A 24649-nucleotide genomic window follows, 5' to 3' on the forward strand; every position below is an offset into this window, starting at 1 on the left:
ATTTCAATTTCTTCATATTTACACAAACAATTAAAAAGAAAATTATACTATAATATAATATTTTTTTTGTCACTAACTAATATTTTTATAACAATTGATAATTTGGTATTTTATTCTCAAAAATAATTATTTTACCTCAAGTACTTTTCTTCTAAATTTTATTTAAATTTTTTTTTTTTCTATTGATACAAAATATAAAAGAAAGATCTGTTAAAGGATTATCAAAAGAAAGATATAAAAGAAAACAAGGAAAAAAAAAATAAATTGTATCTCTGTTTGACATCATATATACAACACACATAATAATAATAATAATATTGTCTCTTAGAGGAAAGTAACAAATAATTCAAAATGAAAGGTGAGTTAATAATTTTCATTTGTTATCGTAAATATAAAATTCTTTACAATATAACATAACTATTGTTTTTATTATGATGTTAGGTTCATGTTATTTTATTAAATATACTGTAGATTTACCTCAAAAATATTATTTACATTTTTTTTTATCATTATTATTCTATCATGTAAATGATGATATCAACATAAAATTAACTTAGTACTTATAATTTTTAGTTATCATTTTATGATATATATTAATACTTTCAATATTTATGTATATGGCATCAACTCTTTTTACTTAATTTTTATTTTATTTATATATTGTCAAATACATAAAAGTCACTTTTAAGAAATTAAAATGTATAAGTACAATAATATATATACATTTATAGTACTCAATGAACACCCATTAAGAATAGAATATAATAAAAATTAAATAAAACTATTATCATAAAATTTAATTTCAAATCACCTGATTTATTGTTTTAATATATCTGTATAGTTGTTGCCTTTCTTATTTTTTTTTAAATCATTTTTACATCTCTTAAATGTAATTTTTTTAAAATAAAAAACATTTTTTTTAACTTTTATTTAAACTTTAATATTTTATATTTATTAGATTTTATAAATATAATATTTTTTTCTAAAACAAACACAATGCCTTCTATCAAAGTTTCATTAAAAACTAGTGTACTTTAAGAAAAAGATTATTAACTGGTCCTAACCTTGACAAAACTGATGTTTGAAAATGTTTCCCATTCCGTTTATAATTAACAAGTTTCAAGTAGTAAAAAAAAAAAAACCTAACAACATTTTGTAAAAATTATATTATAAAAATAATATATAACTTGATATATTTATTAAGAATAAAAGCATTATTGTTACACATGTATTTTTTTTCTTTTTATTTAAATTATTTTTGTTTAATAAAATTTATTTTCTTATATATTTAAAATAAGATAATTGAATTTTTATCTATTGAAAAAAGAAAAAGTACAATAAAAGGATTCTTTATTATTAATATAGGGTTATTTTATTTTTATACATAAAATATTTGCTTACTAAGTTTGTAGTATTTTATTACAATTTTTACATATATATAATATCTTTATGTGAAAAATCATTTTTTTATTACTAGAAAGTATATTTATTATTACTAAAAATTAGGTATAAAGAATATTTAAAATTTATTTTTAATAAATATATTCAATTTGTATCTTTAGTTATTTCATTAGTAATTTGTTAAATAAATTACCATGATAATATAATCTCCAGTATCATGGAGGGTAATTTATTATTTTGGGAAAGAAAAGATAAAATAAAACTTTGTAAACTTTAGTAATTCAATCTTAGAATATTTTATTTTACTAATTTTTTTTTTTATATTTATCAAGAATGAATATATAATTGTTTCTCAATTTCTATTTTAAATCTGAATCATGAATATTCATAAAATATATTTATTATCTCTTTCAACTTTTATTTATTATTCTTTATCAAAATTTTAATGAAATAAAAATCTCTTTATATAGAAATATATACTTATATATTGATATATAAAATTGTTTATCATTTTTTTTTATATAATAAATTGTAGTATATTAATTTTTTCTTAAACTTTTATAAAATATGTTCTTATATAATTAATTAAAAAATATATATAAAGGATTTAAATATTAAGTTTTCATTTGACACATAAATTAATCCCTTTTTTTTTTATAAATCATTCATATATATTTTTTTCCATTTGTAGTTTTGGAATTTGGCGGTATACTTTTTATATTTACTTTTTTTTTTTTTAAAATTCCTATTATAATAAACAGAAAAATCTTGTTATTTATTGAGACTGACTAACCATATGCAATCAAGTAAAACTAATTTTAAATTCTAAAAATAATGTTACTTTTATTTTAAATGTTGCACTTTAACATTTAAATATAAAATATTTTTTTTTTACCTTTTATTGTTAACTTTTTTTGTTAGTAATGGTAAAAATTTATTTATTATCTATTAGTAAACAGCTAAACTTTCTCACAAACAAACATTTTGTTTATAATTCATGTATATAATATTATACTTTCATTCAATAATATTTATTTACTTTTAAAAATAAAAAGTTATGATTTTAGGATGATTAAACTAAATATATACTATTTGTCATATCATTCCCCAAAGCTAATTTCTATAATTTCCTTTCCCATTTTTATAATTAAAGTTAATTGATATTTAGGATTATGGAAATATATTTTAAGAAAATTTACTATTTCCTTTAATATTAATAAAGTTAAATTAGTTGAGGGTGAATCATCTTCAATTATAATCACATGAATCTATTATATTAATAAATCTTATAATTGCCTCATATTGCTGTCCACTTTTAATCTATTTCCGATTACACAACATCAATTTATTTTCTCAATTCTTATAATTTATTTTGTTTCTATATATTTTCTGTATTTTTCTTCTTTTTCATTTTATACTACTAACAGTTTTTATTTTAAACGTTCAATTTTATAAATATTTTATCTTTGTCATTTTACTAAATTATCAAAATCACTACCTAATTAGATACATAACATTGAAATAAATATTTAAATAAGGAACAAAATTTTATTTCTATTCAATTTGAAGTACTTCATATTTTATTTACAAAATGGCAGTGAATAGCTTGTAATTTATACTGTATTTTTATATATTTCCTTTTTCAAGTTACTTTATCTAGATAAATGTAAGAAGGAAATAAAATTAAAGATAAAATTATAAAGAAGCCCACGGTGATCTTATTATATGATGAGATTTTTCTGTCTAAATTAACTGTAAAACAAGTATAAAGTTACATTATTTAATTTAAAATGTAAAAAAAAAATTAAATTTTCTTTTTTCAATTTCATAGTTCTATAATATGCTTCTTTTTTATATATTTATATATCTATATATATTTTCTATTAATCCATGTCAATGTAATGTAAAAATGAAAATATAATAATTAGTAAAAATTTATTTAAAATGTTTAACAATTTATAACTTAACATTAATATATAAAATTAAAAAGTATTTTTTTTTATTCCATTTTATTAATTCATTTATCAAAATAACATTATAACACTCGCTACTTAAATTTATTATGAGTCTCTTTTACTTTTTTATTCTATACAAAATAATATTAAGAATGTAAGTAGAAGTTGTAGTAGTATAGGTATAAATAAAGATACCCACTTAAAATTTAATTTCTGAATCATTATTATCTATTGTTTTGTAAAAATCTCTTCAAAATATTTTTATATTGTTTAAGTAACATACTAAATACTTGAGACATTTTGATGGAATTTTATTCAAAAATAGTACCAATTAACATGATAAAGTATGTTGTTAACAATATTCTTTATTTTAAATCTTTTTATTTTTATCATTTAATTTTCTATTTTTATAATCATTTTAAAGTACTTTGTAAAGTAATCTTGCCATTAATTAACTAGTCAATTATTAACACCACTTAAAAATATTTTTATCATATTATGTCTTTAAAACTTAGAAATAGTTTAATAAAAATTTTTACCATAAAATTCTTTATTTTTTTTATTCTTTTTTACCAAATAATTTTTTTTTTATAAATTATCTTTTTTTTAAGGAAGTTAGAAAATAGTAATGATTTTATAACTATATTATTTTAAAATATTCATTCACATCATCCTGTCCAAATATTTCTATTTTTATTTATCTTTTTATATCAAAAATTATTAATATTAAAAGTTCTCCTTCTCATCATCATAATAATAATAAATATAGTAAGACATCTTAAAATAAAGTTGGAGAAAAATAGAGTGACCAAGAATAATAAAATGACAAACATGGAATATGTAAGACTTGTAACATAATAATTTGTTGATGTAAAAATATACAAATTTACAATATTTTAAATTATTATTAAAAGGAACATGTTTTTAAATATAGAACATTCATAATGTACTTTTGGTTTTTATTAAACTTTTCTTTTATGTTAGTTATTTATTCTAAAATATTAAAATATATATACTAATGTATTTTTTTTACTTAAATGTGTTTATTTGCCAATTTCCAATTATTTTTTTTTCTCTTTTAAAATCCTTTTTTTAAATGGATAAACAAAAGAATTAAATAGAACTTTCTTTCTTTTTTTTCTAAATCTTTTTAAATTTTGTATAGGATAAAAGTTTCACTTTGTTAAAATTTTAAGGAATGTTTTAGAAATCCCAAAGGAATTTATAAGAAAAATTGATAAAGTAAAAGTAAATGTATTATAAATGAAAAATTATATAACTTTAAAACAACTTGTAGGAATATAATTCTTTATTCCTTAACCATTATAATTTTATAAAATCTTTTTTTTATTTAATTTAGCAAAAAAAATTAAAGTTCTTTTGAAACGAATAAAAATAGATGTTTTAATAAATTTTTCTTTTAGGTGTCTATTCTAATTTTATTATAAATGAAATTTATATAAAAAAAAATGAGACATAAAAGATAGATGATATTTTTTTTTATCAAACTTTTTATATTAAGATATATTATCATTAAGGAAAAAAAAAAAAAAACTTATCAATCTTTATAATTTATATTCCTTATTTATATATATATTTTCATATTAAAACTTCTAGTTTATATTAAAATAAGTAAATAAAAAAGATTTTGACAATGTCTTAGTTTAGATAATTAATGACAAAAGACAATATATTTTTTAAAAGTTACTGTAAATAAAATTAATCTTAAATAAAATCTTTTGAACACATTATATTTAACGTCTGATGTTCAGGAAAAATAAGGCTTCATCAATCTCAAATCTAAAAAAAAAAAGTATGAGCTCCTTATTTCTTATTTTGGTCTTATCTAATTCCCCATTCTATTTTATGGTAGTTCAATTTATCATGAACACCATTTTTTTATTGGCATTCCTTTACTTTCTATGTCACTTTAAATTGCTATATATTATAATAGCATATAAAATGTTTAAAAAGAAAAATAAATCTGTTAATCTTTTATTGTTTGCCATTTTCTAATATTCTTTATATAACTATAAATGACCTTATAAATTTAAAATTTTCTCATATTTGATGTTTTTATATTTTCAAAACATTGACTTCCTTTAAGCAAAACTTTTTATATTAAATTAATTCTATATAATTAATATAAAACAAAGTAATTTTATGAGAAATAATTTTTCTCATATAATTCATAAATAAAATCACCGTATTGTTTGATTTAGATACTGTATAACAAAAAAAAAAAGTTATATAGTAATATGTAATATAAGATGATACTTAATATTATATCAAAAGTCTAAAAACATATGTTCAAGAATATATATACTAAATTATTTGTTACATCCCATGTGGTACTTTTCATAGATTCTAATAAAGATATCTTCTGTACTTGAATTGATAAGTTACCATTTTAACTACTAAAATGTGACATTTCATGACTTTTTGAATTACATCCCCATTGGAAATGTTATTACATGAATATTATTTTTGAATAACAATTTAATATTATTTTTAGTAAATAAGTTATATATATTGTCCTTGTTCATTTATAAAATCATCTTGAAATTCAATCTTCATATGGTTACTCCAAAAAGTCCATTATCTTTCTATTCATTTTCTATCTCTCATTACCCAGAATCATATTGTAGTGGTAGTTAATAGGAGGGGGGATGTTGTTGTTTGTTGACAATTTCATTAAATTCTCCTTACTATTAAAAACTTAGATAATAAATATATCCAAATTTGTCTCTCTCTCACACTCAATCTATTATTACATAATGTAATTTGGAGCTATTCATATTATTTATATATATATATACATCTACAACTTTTATTATTGATAATATTCAAGAGTTTCTCTAATTGTCTTCAGTTTTAATAATGGGACCTCATTAGATGTTCTTCCTCCAAAATATGTCCTTTTAATAAATATAGTATAGAGATGAATAGATTGATGAACTTTTATCAGATTGAGTGATAATAACTTTTTATAGATAAAGACAAAATTTATTCTGATTATTTAACAATTTTGTTAATTATATTATCAGAATATATTAAGAAATATGATGATATTCTTGTTACATTAATTTGTATACTTTCTTCTAATCATTATCATTCTCAATATAATTAAAATGTTCCTTGTTATTTGTAAAATATAATGAACTTACTTTTTAACAATTATATTATTTCTTTAACATATAAGTTAATGTTAACATATATATATAAATAAATTTTATCATTTCTTTTGTTATTTATACATATATATAAATATTTTTTTTTTTCCTCTATTATTAATATTTTTTTTTTTATTCTAGTTCCTAAAGTAATGCAGAAAATTTCATCTTGGTTTGAGGATCATTTACCATTACGAAGAAGAAGATCTTATGCAAGGAGAAGTGATTCATCTAAAAATAATGGTTATGGTAAATCATCAAAATCAGCAACACCAGCATATAGAATTTCACCATCTTATGACATATCTCAATCATGTTATGGTGGTTATCCTACAAATTATTCTTCTAAAACAATATGTAACAATTATAGTTGTTGTTGTCATCAAGATTTAAATAATATAAATATTAGTGATAGTTATAGTTCACAACAATATGTTGAACATCATAAAAATATTCAACAACAAAATGAAAATATATATGGATGTAGAATGACAACAAGTTTTGCTGGTATTTCTAATACTAATAATAATAATAATTGTAGAAAAATAGATAAATTTTCAAAAAAAATTGATGAAAAAAAATTAGAAGATGAAGATGAGTATATATTAAGTCCAATATCATTACCAAAAAAAAATTATTCATATAATAGGTATATTTGTCCTACTTCATCAAATAAAATAATTAACCACTCAATGATACATACTCCATTATCCTTAGGATACTCAAACACTTTTAATTCAACTGCCTCATTTAGACAGGTTTGTTTATATTATTAATTAATTTTTTTTTTATCATATATATATATATATTTTTTAAGAATATTCGTACAAATCCATGGATTCATAGACCTAGACCAACAATTACAAATACTAATAATATGTTTATAGTACCACAATCAAGAAATAATCTCAAAAATATGAATGGAAGTATTGTAGCAGAAAATGAAACAAATAAATTATCAAATTTAAATATAGTAAAAAAACCAAATCTTGAAATGTTATATGCTTCAATGGATAGAGGAGCATCATTACGTGTTAAATCTTTAGATGAGTCAACATGCAGTTCTGGTTATGGTTCACAAGATAGCAGGTTTGTATAATATTGATATCATTTAATTTTTATAACCCTATTTCTCATTTAACACATTATTTCCTATTTTCTTTTTTATTATATCATCAAAATAATTTCTCTTTTATACAATATATATATATTTGAAATAGAAAAATTTCTCTATTAACAAATATTTAGTAATTGTATATATATAGTAGTATAGATATTGTACCTCACTTTTTCATTTACATCAATTTTCTTTTTATGGAAAAATATTTTAAAAGAAAAAGTATATTATTTTGAAATTATATATAGTATAAGAGGTGACTGTAACTCTTTCTATTTTTCTATCACACTATTTTAATCTATTTCTAAGGCATCTACTAATTAAAAATATTTATATATAGATATATATATTTTATTTTTAGTCCTGAAAGTTCTGTTCACTCTCCTAACTGGCAACAATCTTTAAAAAAAGAAATAAAACAAAGTGATAGTCAAACTTCTGGTCTTTTAACAGGATCGGAATCTGAATTTACTTTATATGCTGCTACAAGAATAAAACAAATATCTAATAATATGGATGGAAAAAATACATCCAATTCTTCATCTTTTGTTAATTATCCATTATGTAATAAAGATGAAAGTTTTACTTCTGGTATAAGTAGTGGTTATAGTGATGAACCTATTTACCATGAACTTGAGGTATATTAAATTTTTTTATTATAATAATAATAATATATTTTAGATTATTAAACGTTTATCAATGCTTGAGGTAGATGAAGATTCAGAAGAATTTGGAGGTTGTTGTAGTGATACAGAACTCCTGATGATGGATACAGCATCATCCTCATCATTTGATTGTTCATCACCAATTTATGCTGTCCCATTTGAAGGTGACTCGACCCGTTCATCGAAAAATAAGTCATTCTACGATGATGACGAACCTATCTATGCAGATGTCGTATCACTTAAACTTCCATCTAATAGGAGTACTCCATCACCCCAACCAATAATTGATGAAAAAGCTCATCTTGAAACAGCAAAACAAATAGCTGCTACAAGTAAGGCAGAATTTGAATTTTTGGAACAATTAGATAAACAGATAGCAGACCTTCAACAACAATCTGAAGCTATGAGGAAGTTAGTTGAGGAAGCAAAAGAAAGAGATGAAATAAGGCAAAAAAATAGACAAATATGTTTAAAAGAACTTTCTCAATTAAAAAATATGAAATGGATAGTTAGAAATAATTTTGAACTTTGTTTATAAAATAAAAAAATATTATAATATATAAATATACTAAAGAAAGGTCAAAAATTTATTTTTTATAATTGGTATTAAAAATAAAAAATAAAGAAATATTATAATAAAAAATACAATGAAAGGATAATACTTACTCTCATTCAAGGTGAATGTATAAAATGGTACAAAATGTTTATTAAACTTTTTTTTTATATAAAAATAATTACAACTATTTTTTTTTTTTTCTAAATTTTTCAATTTATTTTTGAAATATTTTAATAATTTTATACATTAAATAAATAAACAATCACTTGTGGAAATTACTTTTCATTATCTTATAAAAATATTATTTCCTTTTATTATTTCTAGTCATTTCAATATTATTATTAGTTCCTTCCAAAGCATCGAAATAATTTTTATCTAATAAATATTCATATGCATTTTTGACAACTGATTGAAACCATATACATGCTAATGAACCAACAAAAGCTAATGCTGTAATATTGAATGGCCATATTGGACCAAATTCTTTTTCAGTTATCTGAACATTAATAAAAAAACTAAAAAGATAGTTTGTAACAGAAATTCCACAAGACATACTAAAAATTGATACTATTGCTATTAATATAAGAACGGTAGTTTCTATTTGAAGTATAGCCAATTGAGGGAGTATTAATTTTGGATTTTCACTAACAACTCCATATATCATTATGATAGATACTATAAAAACTGTTATACCAATTACTAAAACAAACATAGTGGACCATAATCCTGTTATTAAATAGATTGTTTGTAATACTAAACTAATAAAAAAAAATATATATATAGTATTAATAGAAAAAAAAAAATAGATAAACTAACTTATGGAGCTAAAGACAATTCCAGCTAATGTTAGCATCTCTAATATAGAACCAATCACTACTGCATTACGGTAATGAACAAGACCAAAAAACTCTGGCCCATAATAAAATGAATCATCTTTGTTAAAACATTTAACCATTTTTCTAATAAAATATATTTATAAAAATAAAAAAAATATTTTACACTATAATATTTAAAAAAAAATATGTCTAATTGAATATAAATTTAAAATAGTATCCCTTTCATCTATAAACATAAATTTTTTTTTGACCCAATATCCTATTTCTATAAAATTACTTTTGCAATAAAATATTATGCAATAAAATTGATCATCAAGAAAAGCATTAAATACATTTGTTTATCAATAAAAATTAAGATATTTTATTATTTATTTATAAATAAATTTATTCCTTGATATACTTTATTTTAATTAGGTTTATTATCATGAAAATTTAAAATAACTTTAATTATATGTAACAAAAAAAAAATGTATGAAAATATTTAAAAATTTTCTAGTCAATATAAATAAATTTAAAAAAAAAAGTTTAAAACATACAAATAGAAATTACACTTTTAGTTGGTAAAGAAAAGTTATCATTTTTTTTTAAATTCAAAATAAGAGTAATAAAAGTTTTAATAAAAGTAACTTTTTAGTAAATAACATAGAACTTAGAAAAAAATACTTTTTTTAATTAGAAGATAAAAGTTTTTTTTATTGTTAATTTTAAAATAAAATTTTAAAAATATCCTCAACAACTATAAATGTTTTTTTGAACTTTTTTTACTTAGACAAATCTTTAAATTATAATTAAATATATTTAGTAATAATATATAAAAATAAATTTTAAAAGCTTATTATCTAATAAATTTTTAAAAATAATTTTTATTTTTTTGTACTTTGAACTATTTGTTTATAATTATTATGGTAATTTGACATCATATAATATGTCTATTTTTACCTTTTTTACTCTTTTTCATATCATATAAATTTTGAATCTCATAAAACTTAAAGCCAGATGAAGAAATAATTTTCATAATTTAAATTAATTAACAAAATAACTTATAAAAAAAGTTTTATTTTATGAATAAAACATATTACAATTTAAATTTTTCAATAGCTTTTTCTGTTACTATATTTGCTATAGCTAAACTACTTGTTGCTGCTGGACTAGGTGCATTACGAACATGTAAAACACGTTCAGCAACTTTTCCAACACCTCCATCAAATATAAAATCATCTACTAAATTTCCATCTTCATCAAGAGCTTGAGCTCTAACACCTGCTGAACCATATTCTACATCAGATACTTTAAGAGATGGAACAAATCTTTGAAGTTGTTTAACTTGAGCATTTTTAACAATACCTTTATACATTTCACTAATTCCAAATGTAAAATATTTAAAAATTAATTTTTGCATTCCTTTAAAAGCTAAAGAATCAATTAAATCTTTTACTGAAATATCTGTATAACGATATCCTTCTCTCTTATATGCTAATACAGCATTTGGTCCAAGCCAAATATCTAAAATATAAATATTAATTAAAATAAAAATAAAATTAACCTCCATTCATTCGTGGTGTAAAATGAACTCCTAAAAATGGAAATCTTGGATCAGGAACAGGATAAATATTTGTCTTTACCATATCACTTTTTTCTTTTTTTAATTTTAAATATTCTCCCCTAAATGGTAAAATTTTTGGTATTGATGAACATCCAGTCATCTGAGCAACACGATCAGAATATAATCCACCAGCAGTTATAATATATTTTGCCTCTACAACTGTAGAAGTATTTTTAAATTTTAAATTAACTGGATACTCAGGATTACTACCTAAATAAACATCACAAAGTTCGTGATTAAGATTAATAACACCACCAGCTTCTTCAAAATCTTTGGCATATTGTCTAGAGACAACACCAAAATCAACAATTCCTGTATATGGTGACCATATAGCTTTTAATCCCCTACAATTATTTTCAATTTCTCTTATCTTGTTACCATCAATTAATTCAATATTTTTACAATTATTTTTTTGTGCTCTTTTATATAAATCATCTAAAATAGATATTTCATGAGGTTCCACAGCAACAATTAATTTTCCAACTTTTTTATAAGGAATATTTTTTTCATCACAATATTTATAGGCAAGATCAATTCCCTCAACACAAAGTTTAGCTTTTAATGTTCCAGGTTTATAATAAATACCAGCATGAAGGACTCCACTATTGTGACCAGTTTGATGTTTGGCAAGTGTTGATTCTTTCTCATAAAGTGCTATTTTTAAATGTGGTTTGTCTAATTTTAATTTTCTTGCTGTGGCAGAACCAATAATACCTCCACCAATAACAGCAATATCAATATTAGTATTTGTGTTTAATCTTAATATTATTAATAATTATTATGGAAAAAAAATTAAAAATAAATAAAACTAACATGGAACTAGAGAGTAATCTACTTTGTAGAGTAATATTTCTAGATAACATTTTCTGAAAAAAAAAAGTTATTTTATAACTAATTTTTTTCTATTTAATGATATAAAAAAAAATAAAGTTAGTAATAACGGTTATTAATGTTGATATTTTGATAATCTTAATATTGTCGAAACATTTTACCAATTTTGCTGTAATTTGTATTTTAAAGTTTGTTATATTAATTAAGAATGTAATTAATTATTATTATATTACTTGTTATTTTCATTATAAGATATTATAATTTTTGTCTACAAATAAAACTTTAATCGATTTTTAGTGTAACATTGATTATTTTATAAATATATGGAAATATTTTTAGTACTATAATAATATTTTTATTATTTTTTAAATTAGGAAGTTGCTATTTGTAATACTAACTAACCAAAGTTCAATGTAGTAAAAACAATTTAATTTCCAGAAATTATGGAAATAAAATATTGTAAAATTTATATTGTAAAGTATGACGTCATTATTTATCTTATTATGATTTATTATTAATTTCAATTATGTTAATATTTTTAAAACATAAATAAAATAAAATATAAGATTGAAGTATGACATAAAATGTAATAAAAATTATATTTTAAAAGTGCCCTTCATCTTGTTAAAAATATTGTTAATATTTTATAATAATATCTAAAAATATTATCACAATTTGTTATGTTTTAAGAATAAAGAATAATTAATGTAAAGATTTAAAAACACAAGTTTACTTTATTTTTTTGAAAAATTACTTCTTAATATTCAAATTATATATGTATATTAAATTTATGACTAAAATATATCACTTAATGTCCAATAAAATTTGCAATAACAGATACCATTATGAAATATTGAATACATATCTATACGATGACATGGAAAACATGATTCTGGTGTTGTACTTTGTGTTGAAGAAATGCATAAATTTATAAAAATAAAATAAAATATTAAAAATGTTAATAACTTTTTCATTATTTAAAATGGTTAATAGTTTTTTTACCAAATTTTAAATTTTTTATTAAAGTATATAAAATTAAAAATGACAAAGACACTTATTAATCAATATTTTGAATATTGTAAAATATACAGAAACTATTCATTTTTTAGTGAAAATTTATAAATTAAGAATATTATAAAATTATTATTCATATACAGTATTATTAATTAAAATTTTATATAATCTATATATATAATAAAATGATATTTTTTTCATTAGTACTCTTTCCAAATATATAAATACAGTAAAACAAAACAAAATAAAAAATAAGTTTTTTTATGTAAACTTGAAATCATAGATCTTAAGGATGTTTCAATGAATCTACATTTTTTTTTATTCATTCATATAAAATTTCCATTGAGTTTTCATTTCCTGTTTGTAAATTTATTTTTTAACTACATCCTACTTGCATGAGGTATTACATTTTTGAAAAAAAAAAGTTAGTAATATATTCTTCATTTGAAATTATTGAGGCAAATGTCAAAAAAATCACAGTAGATTGAAGAATATTTTAATCATAAAAATATTAAAATCAAATACCATATCATTTTTTTCTTTTGTTATCCTGAATGATAAAAAAAAAATGCTAAACTAACTCTTGTCAATGATAAAAAGGTAAAACTATTTTTATAAATAAATGATAGTTCTAAAAGAGAAATGTTTAAAATCTTTAATATTTAAAAATAATAATAGTAATATAATTTTTAATCACTTTGTGAAGTGTTTTAATTTTTTTGTAATAAGTTGGGATAAACTATAATAGTGTAAAGATCATTTAAAGAACTAATAATTTAATTTTTTAAAATTTTAACATTACATATACTTCTACTCAATCATTTTATTTTTATGTTATTAGACTTTTTAATAATATATGATATTAATGAAAATATTAATATTATGTTGTAAAGTTGACATTATTTAAACAAATTTAGGGTTCTCCACAAAATGCAAGTAACATATGTATTATCTTTTGCGGTCCAAAGAACTTGATTTTTTCAACATTTCTTTAATTAAATTTTTTTTAAAATAAAAAAAAACTTTGTTAATAAAATATATAATTAAAATTTTCTTCCTTATACTTGGCATCTTGTACTTCAAGTTTTTTTTTTAATTTTCCTGTAAAATCATATTAATAGTATCTTCATTCTGAAAAAAGTTATTAACTTTTTTTTATTACTTATCTTTTTTGACATTTTCCTGTCAGGAACAAAATTTCAAGAATCAATTTTTATCTAAATAATCATTTTTTTTTATCAATATAGTTTTTATTATAATAGTAGAAAATTTTAGATGAAAATTTTTTTTAAGAATGATTTTTTTTACAATATATAAAATTCTGATTAAAAAAAAGATTGATTTTCTTATGGTTTTGAAAACTTTAAATTTTATTTTTCAGATTGAAAATAATTAAAACTTTTTTATAAAAGATTTTAGAGTTATAATTATTTAATAAAGTTTTGTATAAAAATTCTCAAAAAAGTCTTTTCTACAAATCTGTGGTATTTGATTAAAATTACATATATTTTCAAAAATAATACTAACTTTTTTTTAGCATAAACTTTATTTATTGTGTTTCCTTTTTTTGTCATTTAAAAATTAAATTTTTTTTTAAAGAATAAGATAAATACTATATTTAAATATAAAAAAAATCAAAAACAAAAATTTGGTTGCAAAATTAAAAGATAACTTCAAAAAACAATAAGACAAAATCTAAATATATAATTAAAATTTTTTTTTTTAAATTATAATATATATTATTTTTGTTTCATTGATAAGAAATTCATAAATCATTGTATATATATTTAATAAACATCATTCCAAGTACATTATTATTTGTATTTTGTCTAGAAAAAAAAATGGTAAAAATATTATTTGGAGGTGGTTGTTTAAAGGCAGCTGAAGAAGGATGTCTTAAAAAAACATTAATATTTGATAATGATTTATTAAAATTTGAAGAAAGTTCTCCTTTTATTATTCCTAGAAGAGGTGGACAATTCCACAAAATTGAAGATAATCTTTATGTATTTGGAGGATGTGAAGGATATAGAAAACATTTAGATAGTATAGAAATATATAAAAATAATGAATGGAATATTTTGAATGATACAAAATTACCAAATAAAAATAGTTGTTTTAGTTCAATAAATATTAATAAAAAATCTGTAATAATTTTTGGTGGTTTTAATGGTTTTGAATGTTTAAATGATGTCTATCAAATTATCAATGAAAATAATGAAATTAAAATTATTGAATTACCAAAATTAATTACAAGATTAAAAAATTCAGCTGTATGTTATAAAAATAATCAATCAACTGATTCTTTATTATTTGGTGGATGGGATGAATCAAGAACATTAAAAACTATTTTTGAGTATAACTTAGAAAAACAACAACTTTTTATGGATGGATTGATGTGTATACCTTTAGAAGGTCATACAATTACTAATATTTTTTCTAATAAAAAACTTTCATTTATCATTGGTGGTTATGATGGTATTTCTGTTAGAAATAGTATTTTTTTATATAATTATGAAGACAAAAGTATGAAAAAATTAGATATTTGTTTAAAAATTCCAAGAGAAAATCATTCTACTATATATGATGATGAAAAAAAATTATTATTTATTGTAAATGGTTGGAATGGTCATGAATCATTAAATAGTATAGAAATTTTTGAATTAATATTTCAAGAACCTTGGTTAATTGCAAAAAATGAAATATTTTCACCAGTTAATAGTAGTAAACTTTGCACAATAATCATGTAACATTTGTTATATTAAATTTTTTTTGTTTGTTTTTTTTAATTTAATAAATGATATTAAATTTATTTTTAAGATAATATATATCTATCTAATAAAAGTGCAAGTTTATAAATTTGCGTAAAAAGTTATTAATAGTTTGTCAGAAAAACAAAAGATTAGGTTTTAATGTTAATTAAAATTTGGTTAAAAAATATCATGTTTGACGTCAAAGTAAATGAATATTAAAAATTAAAAAGTATCTTATTTATCAATTTAGAAAAATAAAGATTGATGGGTTATAACAAGCAAAGATGGGGAGGTTTATTTCTCACATTAACACTCATTTGATGAGTTATAGTGATTTTGCAAAATTCATTTATTTTATAATATTTTTTCTTTTAATAATTATGATGAAAATAAGTAGATTGTCTTTTTGAGTAAAAACAAAAACAAATTTGATTTTTTTTTAATATAATTTTATTATATTATTATATAGATAGTAAAAAAAATATTTGTTATGCAACAAAATGTTGTCTTATTTTTTTTAATAATATTTTTTTGTTTGATATTATTAATTATTAGATAATTTTACCATTTGATTGATCATCTGAAACTTATTTGATATTTAATATTATTTTTATTATAAAGAAATAATATAATTTATCAATTTTAAAATATACCATATTACATGTGCTTTTTATAAAGAAGATATGTAAAGCGCAAAGTACTTTTAGTCTAACTTTATTATTTATTTTTGTCATATATAATATATATTCTTACAGCTGTAAGATGTATAAAATAGAATCTCTTGATTGACAAGATAATTTTAAATAATGACTTTAATAATTTCTCAATTGATCTTAACTATAGTACTTTATAATTTTTTTTTCTTCCTTAATCTTATATTCTAATGAATTTTAAGTAACTATCTTTGTCAACTAATAATATTATTTTAACCAAAGGCTTTTCTAAATGATTTTGATTTATAGTTAATAAATAATTACTCAATCTTATAACCACTAAAATATAATAGTTGTCTGGGAAGTAATATTATATTAAGAATATGTATTTTTTTTATTACATATCTTTTTTTTTAAAAAAATAAAAAATGATTGTTTCAAAAAATAAATAAAATTTTAAATATATACATAATATAAAAAAAAATTAAACAATTTAACTTTTGTATTTAAATTTTTTTTTTCAACTAATAATTTTAGAATATACTATTATTTTATGTTTAGAAAATTTACTATTATTTCAATATACCAATGATACGATATGTCAAGAAGGATTTTTTATAACACATACTATTTATTTGTAATTTTAACTTATTTTACTTCTTTAACTAAATCAAATTTTCATCATACTGATCCATCACAAGCAGAAGTAGAATATGTTGATTGGGTAACTGGTGTTCAGGTAGTTTTTTGTAGGGATACATTTGTTACTCAGGCAGATATAGAAAATAATTTTAAAAAAGCAATAGTTAATGTTATCAATAAACATTGTCGTAATAGTACAGCTTGTGGTTTAAAGAAACCGTAAGTATTTATTTTTTAAAATTATTTCTTAAAGATTAATTTTTTAATTAGTGTTTCATTTACTCCACAAAATATAATTTTTATGGAAGGTTTTCCTAGAAGAGAATATGAAGCTATAAATTTTCGTTTCCTTATTGTACTTCCAACAGAATCAATACCGATGAAAAAAATATCAAAACCTTTACTTCACAAACAATATTCTTCTGATGCATTTAAAAAATTTTTAGTTGAAGAGATCACAAATAAGTTAGGATGGCACGTATTATATTTTGAAAAATATCCGAAATATGATAGGATTACTGAATTTATGAATATTGCATTGATACCAATAGCATTAACTGCAGGCTTGTTAATGATATGTTTAGCATATTGGTCAACTTGTTTAAATTCAATTGCATTTAATAATGGAGATTGGATAGTTAGTGGAGCAAGTGGAGGAAAAAATGCAGCATTACGTAGAACTATGGAAATTATTAGTGAACAAGAAGCATTCTTTAATCAATATTTAAAAGAAAAACAATACAATGAAAATTTTAGTAATAAAGATATAGATGATAAAAAGAAAAATAATCAAATAATGACTATAACTAATATATCACAATTTTCTAAAGGAAAAGAAAAAAAAGATAGTCTTGGTGTCAAAAATTTTCCAGGGTAAATTTTAAAACACTTATATGTTTATTTTTTTTAATACAATTTATAAAACTATGTTTGTTTATTTTTACCATTTCTAAATAACATTAATTGTATTAATTTGTATGTAAAAATGACATTAAAAAAAATGATAACTTTTTTTTTTGATATAATACTAACTAAAAAGTTGAATGTAAAGTGTAATTTTCTTCTCCTTTAACTAATGTATAATGAAAATTAACTACTAGAAAACTTCAAAAAGTTGTTTTGATAGACATAAAAAGTTTCTAGAAATGAATGCTACGAGATGCAAGAAAGGAGTAATGAGGATAAATATCTATCAAATGAAAATGTATATGACAAAAATGAAGAATGTGTGGATAAAAAAATTTCTAAAGATAAAAATAACAACAAAGATATTATTATAACAATATCACATAGGGATAGTGATAGTTCATCATTAACTCAAGAACAAGAAGCACAATTACTTGCTAAAATTAGTGAAAGGTATATTAAAAAATTTTTAAAAATTTTACAATTATTTTTTTTAGAGATAAACGTAGAGCTTCAGTATTAAACTTAAATTCAGATGTTATGAAAGAAATAAAGAAAATGAAACGCCATCATCCTAAAAGAAATAGTATTTTTTCATTACCATCACCTAAAAGAAAATCAATTTGTTCTCCTGGTAAAAAACAATGGAAAACAGGAAGTATAATGTTTAACTTTATGGGAAAAAAATAATCTTCGATCATTATATTTTTGTACCAACAATAAAATATTAATAAGGTAGAAGATATTAATTAAAGATAAGATTTTTACTTCATTTCATATTCTGTTCTTCGAGAACCAACCATGGTATCATTAACCAATCTATCTATTGATGCTTCGACTTCTTTGTATTGATTAATTCTATTTTGTGTCTCCATATCACATTCCAAAGAAGGTAATTTGACAATATTTTGTTGTTGAAAAGTTTTAATAACCGTTTTAGATGGTTTTCCATCAAAAAAGTTTGCCTCAGAACGTGTTTTACCAATTAATCCAAGAAATTTTTTCAAATTTTGATTTGGTTTTATTTTATTATCATTATCTTCATTACCAAGAATATTGTCAAAATCTAAGATTATAAATAAGTTTATATTTTAATAAATATAATATAATTTACTTACTATCCTGATTTGGCATGGATTTAGTTGAGCCTGTTGATTGCACACTATCAGTAGTTAAAGTACTGTCATTTCTAGATAATGTTTTTCTATCCTTTTTTATCATTTTATTAATTTCAGATAATGATAAAGAAGGTTCTAAAAATGAAGTATAAAGTAAGTATTTAAAATATATAAAGACAACATAAATATATATATAATGATGGCATGATAATTATTCTCAATAATAAATAAATGTAAAAGTTGTTTAATTATTATTTTCCATTTTAAAAATAAAAACATTAAAGCACTTTCCGCCTGTATGTTTTTATTAGAAGTAAAAGTTAAATAATAATATTTTTACCTTCATTGTTCATACTGATAATGGTATGATTGTTAATTAACATATTTCTAGTTTTTTCATTAAATCCATGATGAGATTTGTATTGTGATGATTTCATTTTATTAGTTATAGAAATTAATATAAAATCTAATAATATTAGTATAATTGAAACCTTCTATTAGTTCATTAAGAATTTTTAATTTTTCAAAATATCTTCTTTAATAAAAATTATGTATGATGAAATGTGTACTAATATTAAATGAATCGCCTAATAAGTTAAGTGTGTTTAATATAAAAAAATATATATATTTTATATAATATTTAATGTTATTTTAACACCTATTATTTTGATGATTCCTGACAGCATTTAAGTTTCCATAGCTACTAAATAGAAAAATTAAAAAAAATTTGTGATTTTTACTTCTATCTTTATTTCTAACATCAAAGTAAATAATATCTAATTTATTGTCAATTATAAATAAATAAAAAGTTTTGAAAACATATATCATATAAGTGAAAATTTTTTTTTATTTACTTAAACAAAAACTAAAAATTATTAAAGTAATATTAATTCTTGTATTATTATATTGTATAAATAAAAAGAAAATGTGTGATTTAAAATATTTATTAACATTAGATTTGTAAAAAAAAAAGTTTAAGTACACATTTAATTTTTTTTATTAAGAATTATAAAAAAAATTTACTTTCCTGTACTTTTTATTCCATTTTTATAATAAACAAGTTTTTTAAGTTTAATTGTTATCTTAGAAAAATTTCTTTATTAATATATTATTTTGATTATTTCTCATGCATTATAGTATACAATTATGAATTAAATTTTATTAACAAAAAAAAAATAATAAAAGTATATATAACAATGTTAAAATTTTATGCTGAGTAATTTTTTTGCATATTAGATTATATAAAATGTTTTATTTTTTAACAAAATTTTCAAACATTAATAACTAAGTAAAAAATTAAAGTTTTCTTTTTAATAATTATGAGTCATCTGAAACAATAAAGTTTTCAAAGATAGAATTTATTTTTTTTTTGTTTTTGAAAACCTTCTTCTTCAAAAAATGATTCAAGTGCTTGAAAAAAAATTTGATTATTTGTATTGTTTAATGAAAACTTTTTCTGATGCAATTTTTCATGCATTTTTTTCAATTGAATACTAAATGATTTTGAATTGATAGTTTCAACTAGCTTTCATAAATTTATTATAAATCAATTTTTTAGAAAGTTATCAAACAGTAATCATAACTTTGTTTAGGTTTATTGGAGCTTTATAAATTATTTTGAGGCTTCATATTTGTATAATCATTGCTTAGTAAGTTTTCTATTGTTAAAAATAATCTATTTTTCATCATAAATTATTATATACATTTCACTTATAAGTTATGTTATATTAAAATATAAAATTGATAAACTTTTACTTTTAGAATTTTTAATATGTTATTGTTTAGAGAAATTTCATAAGATACTAGAAAAATACTTCATTTTATCAAAACATAACTAATTATTAACTAAAAACAGCTGGTAGTATTGAAGTTAAAAATAATGCATTACATTTTGGATAATGTAATACATTGATTTTTGTAAAATATTTTTTTATCAATAGAAAATGTTGCAATATTTTTAAAAATTTGACAATGTCTTCAATTTTGTTTTTGTATTAAAGTAAACAAATATAAAAAATAATTGTATGTTAGTATAATTTTATAAAATTGATATTTTCAATATTTAACAATATTATTAAAAATGTTAATATAATTGTTAAATGACTTTATTCAATAAACATTTACATCCACGCAATTTTCTAAACTTTTTCAACAAGTTCAAATAGTACTAAAATAATATGCTCTATGACAAGTTGGAATTTTTTGATATTTGAAGATTGGATTATTTTAAAAATTTTCTTCTTGTAATCTATTTTTAGATGATGTAAAAGGTATTTAAGAAATTTTGAAACATCTGAAAGTTATAATATTTTTCTTGAAATATTTAAATAATCTTAAATAATCATGAATTTTAATCTTTTATTTGTCTTGGCTTTCTTGGTAATATCCTCAAGTGCTTTTTATTATTACAATCCATATTATACTTACTCAAGTTATTATCCCTCTTCATATAATGTAAGTAATGGCATTTATTTAAAAAAAAATAAGTATTTTTCTTATAGTATCGTTATTCTGGTTACTATCCATCATATTATGGATATACTGGTGCTTCATATTACCCATACTATGGATATTATGGCTTTGGAAGTAATCAAAATAAAAATGACATTAAGAATGCCCCAGCTCAAGAAGGTTATTCAGAGTCAAGTCTTACAAACAACCGTCTAAATAGATTGTAAATAAATTTTTACATAATTTTTTTTTATCAAAAATTAGAGATGAAATAAATTTAAAACAACCTACTTATAATTAGTTTATACATACATTTATAAAGTTTAAAATAATTCAATTTTGAGATATATATTATTAATTTTTTATTACATATTTTTCAAGGCTATAGTTATAAATAATCTTTTCGGTTTATTATCTAGATACCAAAAAAATCGTTTTTATATTAATACCAGTCTCTGTTAAATTTTTTTTTTCTATTTAAAAGAGTAATTTAAATCACGTCATTTATATGGTAAACTTGATCATTATGATATGTCATATTCATTTTTCTATTGTCAATTGATAAAAAATTTTAGAAATATAAATTTGTTTCCAAAAATAGTACTAAAATACTTTAAAAAAATCATTTGTTAAAAAGAATATATATTTATATTTTAATATATTACTTTATATTATATATATATTTTTTTTTATCAAATAAAACATTTAAGTATTTGATTTATACAAATAAAGAAAGTAATAAATTTTATTTAAAATACACTTTTTCAAATGCTTCAAAAATTAATAATAACATTGATAAATAATTGTAAATAATTTAAAATGGAATGAAATAATTGATAATTATGAAAACAATTTTATTTTCTTATAAGAAATGATATATTTCTCAGAATTTAAAACTCTCTCGACACTATTTTATTAATCTTTTTTTATCCTACAATTTTAGAATAGTCAAGGAAATAGAAACTAAAACTATAAAATGAACTAACTATTTTAGTTAGAAAACCAATTAGAGATACTTTAAATTTCTTAAAAACACAAAATTTTCATAAACATTTTTTTTTTAATATCAATTTTCTTTTGGCATACTATGAAGGCAATATATATATATATGCCTTGACACTTAGTCAAGTATAATATAAAGTTTTAAAAATTCAAATATAATTGCTCCTATCTTTCTTACTTAAACTATTATCATTTTTTATCAACATAAATTTATTTTTAATTGTCTTAAGAAAAGTGATGAATATTGATAACTATTCTTATACTTCTTAAATCTATTGAATACTTATTAATATTATTTTTAGTATTTACTATAAAAAAAAATACATTAATAATTTACCCTATTTTTTTCAATAAGCTTTATTTTTATAATATATGAAATAATAAAGCATTTCAGAATACTTAAAAATATATTTTACGAAATTTTTTTTTTAAATGCAATAAATTTATTAAAAAAAAAGAGAAATGAATCCTAATAACAATTTTCAAACTTTTTCTATTCATGTTGAAAAAATTGTTTTTATATTTTGTGTTTTAGAACTTATTTCAATTATTTATTTTTATCAATCAGGTATGTTACATTATTATAAATGATGTCATATTTTTTAAATATATTAGTTATAATATTACACAACTTTTTAAAATTATTTTCATTGTAATATATATGTATATATAAATATAAATATATATTTTTTAGATATTCATCATCCATTAGGAAATTGTCAAAAAGTTAATGCTACTGATGTAGAGGAAATTTCTACTGGACGTGGCCCAGGAAAAATGATAACTGTTGAAAAAGAGATATGTAATACAAATAATTTTGTGAATTTTTTTGTTATTGCTCATTTTGTAGCTGATATATTATGTTTATGTTCTTTTCCAACATACCGAGCAACTTTAATATTTCCATTATTAATGATTATTATAGCTAATATTATTTCATCAACAATTTTTTTAATCTTTAATTTGGGATATGTTATTTTTAAAGAAAAAATTGAATGGGTAAGATTTTTATTTGAAATTTTATTTAAATTGCATTGTCATATCAAAATAATCATTTGTTAATGTAAAATATACAAAAAAAAAAAATTTTATCTATTGTATTCAGCACTTTATTTTGTATAATACATCATAAAAAAAAATGTGTTTTGAAGAAAAAAAAAATTCGCAATTTAAATATTTCTTTTGTCGCTTTTAAAATATATAAAATATCAATGGATATAAATATTTTTATCATTTTTGGTCAAATCAAAAATCAACTTTTAATCTTTTTCCTTTATTATTATATTATAGAAAACAAATTATATAAAAATTTTGTTTATTAATTATTTTTAATTTTATAATATATATATTTTTTTTTAGTTTACTCCTACATTTATCTTATTCCAACTTCTTTTACGTCTTTATCAATTTACAGTAACAAGAAGATATTACTGGTACAAAAGTTGGCAGGATGAAAATAAGCATGTTCCTGTGAATAATCTTCTTACAGAGGATGACTACCCTTTTCAATTTTAATTTATCTTTATGATGAAATAATTGTTTTGCACTTTATTTAATATTATCTTTCATCAATTTATTAAATAATTGAATTAATAGATATATATATATGTCCATTTAATTAATATCATTATTATATTTTATAACTTTTTTGCTAAAATATTTTTTTTTTTTTTGAAAAAAAGATGATCTCAATTTATAAAAATTTTTTTTTGCTATTTAACAATAAATGTATGTATGAGAACGTCAATTATTTAACAACTTTTTAATTTTTTATTACTATATTTATTAAACTTTATATTTAATATATATGGAGCAATTAAAAAAAAATATATACAGACAAATTTAGTTTGTTTTATATTTATATATATATATATATTTCTGAAGGAGTATTCTTTTTCCTAAAAACTACATTTTAAATATATCTCTCTCTTTTTGGGGAACACTACTAATTACCTAAAAAAGGCATAGATTGA

At 19.5% G+C, this 24649-nt stretch overlaps 8 protein-coding genes across 8 annotated transcripts; 5 read left to right on the forward strand and 3 right to left on the reverse strand.

The window, feature by feature from the left end:
- Window positions 1–351: 351 nt before the first annotated feature.
- SRAE_2000409000 (Hypothetical protein) lies at window positions 352–8849 on the forward strand (the record flags this gene model as incomplete). Its single annotated transcript, XM_024642917.1, has 6 exons — window positions 352–358; window positions 6671–7036; window positions 7079–7287; window positions 7347–7618; window positions 8008–8284; window positions 8328–8849. 6 exons carry the CDS (start codon window positions 352–354, stop codon window positions 8847–8849), a joined length of 1653 nt encoding a protein of 550 aa, XP_024508641.1.
- A 319-nt stretch (window positions 8850–9168) lies between these two features.
- Window positions 9169–9822, reverse strand: SRAE_2000409100 (Hypothetical protein; the record flags this gene model as incomplete). Its single annotated transcript, XM_024642920.1, has 2 exons — window positions 9169–9620; window positions 9684–9822. 2 exons carry the CDS (start codon window positions 9820–9822, stop codon window positions 9169–9171), a joined length of 591 nt encoding a protein of 196 aa, XP_024508642.1.
- A 956-nt stretch (window positions 9823–10778) lies between these two features.
- SRAE_2000409200 (L-2-hydroxyglutarate dehydrogenase, mitochondrial) lies at window positions 10779–12169 on the reverse strand (the record flags this gene model as incomplete). The annotated part of the gene is made up of 3 exons (XM_024642921.1): window positions 10779–11206; window positions 11247–12064; window positions 12120–12169. The coding sequence occupies 3 exons, from the start codon at window positions 12167–12169 to the stop codon at window positions 10779–10781; spliced, it is 1296 nt and encodes a 431-aa protein (XP_024508643.1).
- A 2823-nt stretch (window positions 12170–14992) lies between these two features.
- Window positions 14993–15901, forward strand: SRAE_2000409300 (Kelch-type beta propeller domain-containing protein; the record flags this gene model as incomplete). Its single annotated transcript, XM_024642922.1, has 1 exon — window positions 14993–15901. The coding sequence occupies one exon, from the start codon at window positions 14993–14995 to the stop codon at window positions 15899–15901; it is 909 nt and encodes a 302-aa protein (XP_024508644.1).
- A 1254-nt stretch (window positions 15902–17155) lies between these two features.
- On the forward strand, window positions 17156–18795 carry SRAE_2000409400 (Hypothetical protein; the record flags this gene model as incomplete). Its single annotated transcript, XM_024642923.1, has 4 exons — window positions 17156–17418; window positions 17470–18072; window positions 18343–18558; window positions 18603–18795. The coding sequence occupies 4 exons, from the start codon at window positions 17156–17158 to the stop codon at window positions 18793–18795; spliced, it is 1275 nt and encodes a 424-aa protein (XP_024508645.1).
- A 74-nt stretch (window positions 18796–18869) lies between these two features.
- SRAE_2000409500 (Hypothetical protein) lies at window positions 18870–19660 on the reverse strand (the record flags this gene model as incomplete). The annotated part of the gene is made up of 3 exons (XM_024642924.1): window positions 18870–19171; window positions 19224–19358; window positions 19564–19660. The coding sequence occupies 3 exons, from the start codon at window positions 19658–19660 to the stop codon at window positions 18870–18872; spliced, it is 534 nt and encodes a 177-aa protein (XP_024508646.1).
- A 1906-nt stretch (window positions 19661–21566) lies between these two features.
- On the forward strand, window positions 21567–21901 carry SRAE_2000409600 (Hypothetical protein; the record flags this gene model as incomplete). The annotated part of the gene is made up of 2 exons (XM_024642925.1): window positions 21567–21677; window positions 21725–21901. 2 exons carry the CDS (start codon window positions 21567–21569, stop codon window positions 21899–21901), a joined length of 288 nt encoding a protein of 95 aa, XP_024508647.1.
- Window positions 21902–23138: 1237 nt separating this feature from the next.
- On the forward strand, window positions 23139–24191 carry SRAE_2000409700 (Hypothetical protein; the record flags this gene model as incomplete). The annotated part of the gene is made up of 3 exons (XM_024642926.1): window positions 23139–23244; window positions 23371–23675; window positions 24036–24191. 3 exons carry the CDS (start codon window positions 23139–23141, stop codon window positions 24189–24191), a joined length of 567 nt encoding a protein of 188 aa, XP_024508648.1.
- Between the last annotated feature and the right edge of the window lie 458 nt (window positions 24192–24649).

The sequence above is a fragment of the Strongyloides ratti genome (assembly GCF_001040885.1).
Source record: "Strongyloides ratti genome assembly S_ratti_ED321, chromosome : 2".
In the NCBI taxonomy this organism is placed as follows: Eukaryota; Metazoa; Nematoda; class Chromadorea; order Rhabditida; family Strongyloididae; genus Strongyloides; species Strongyloides ratti.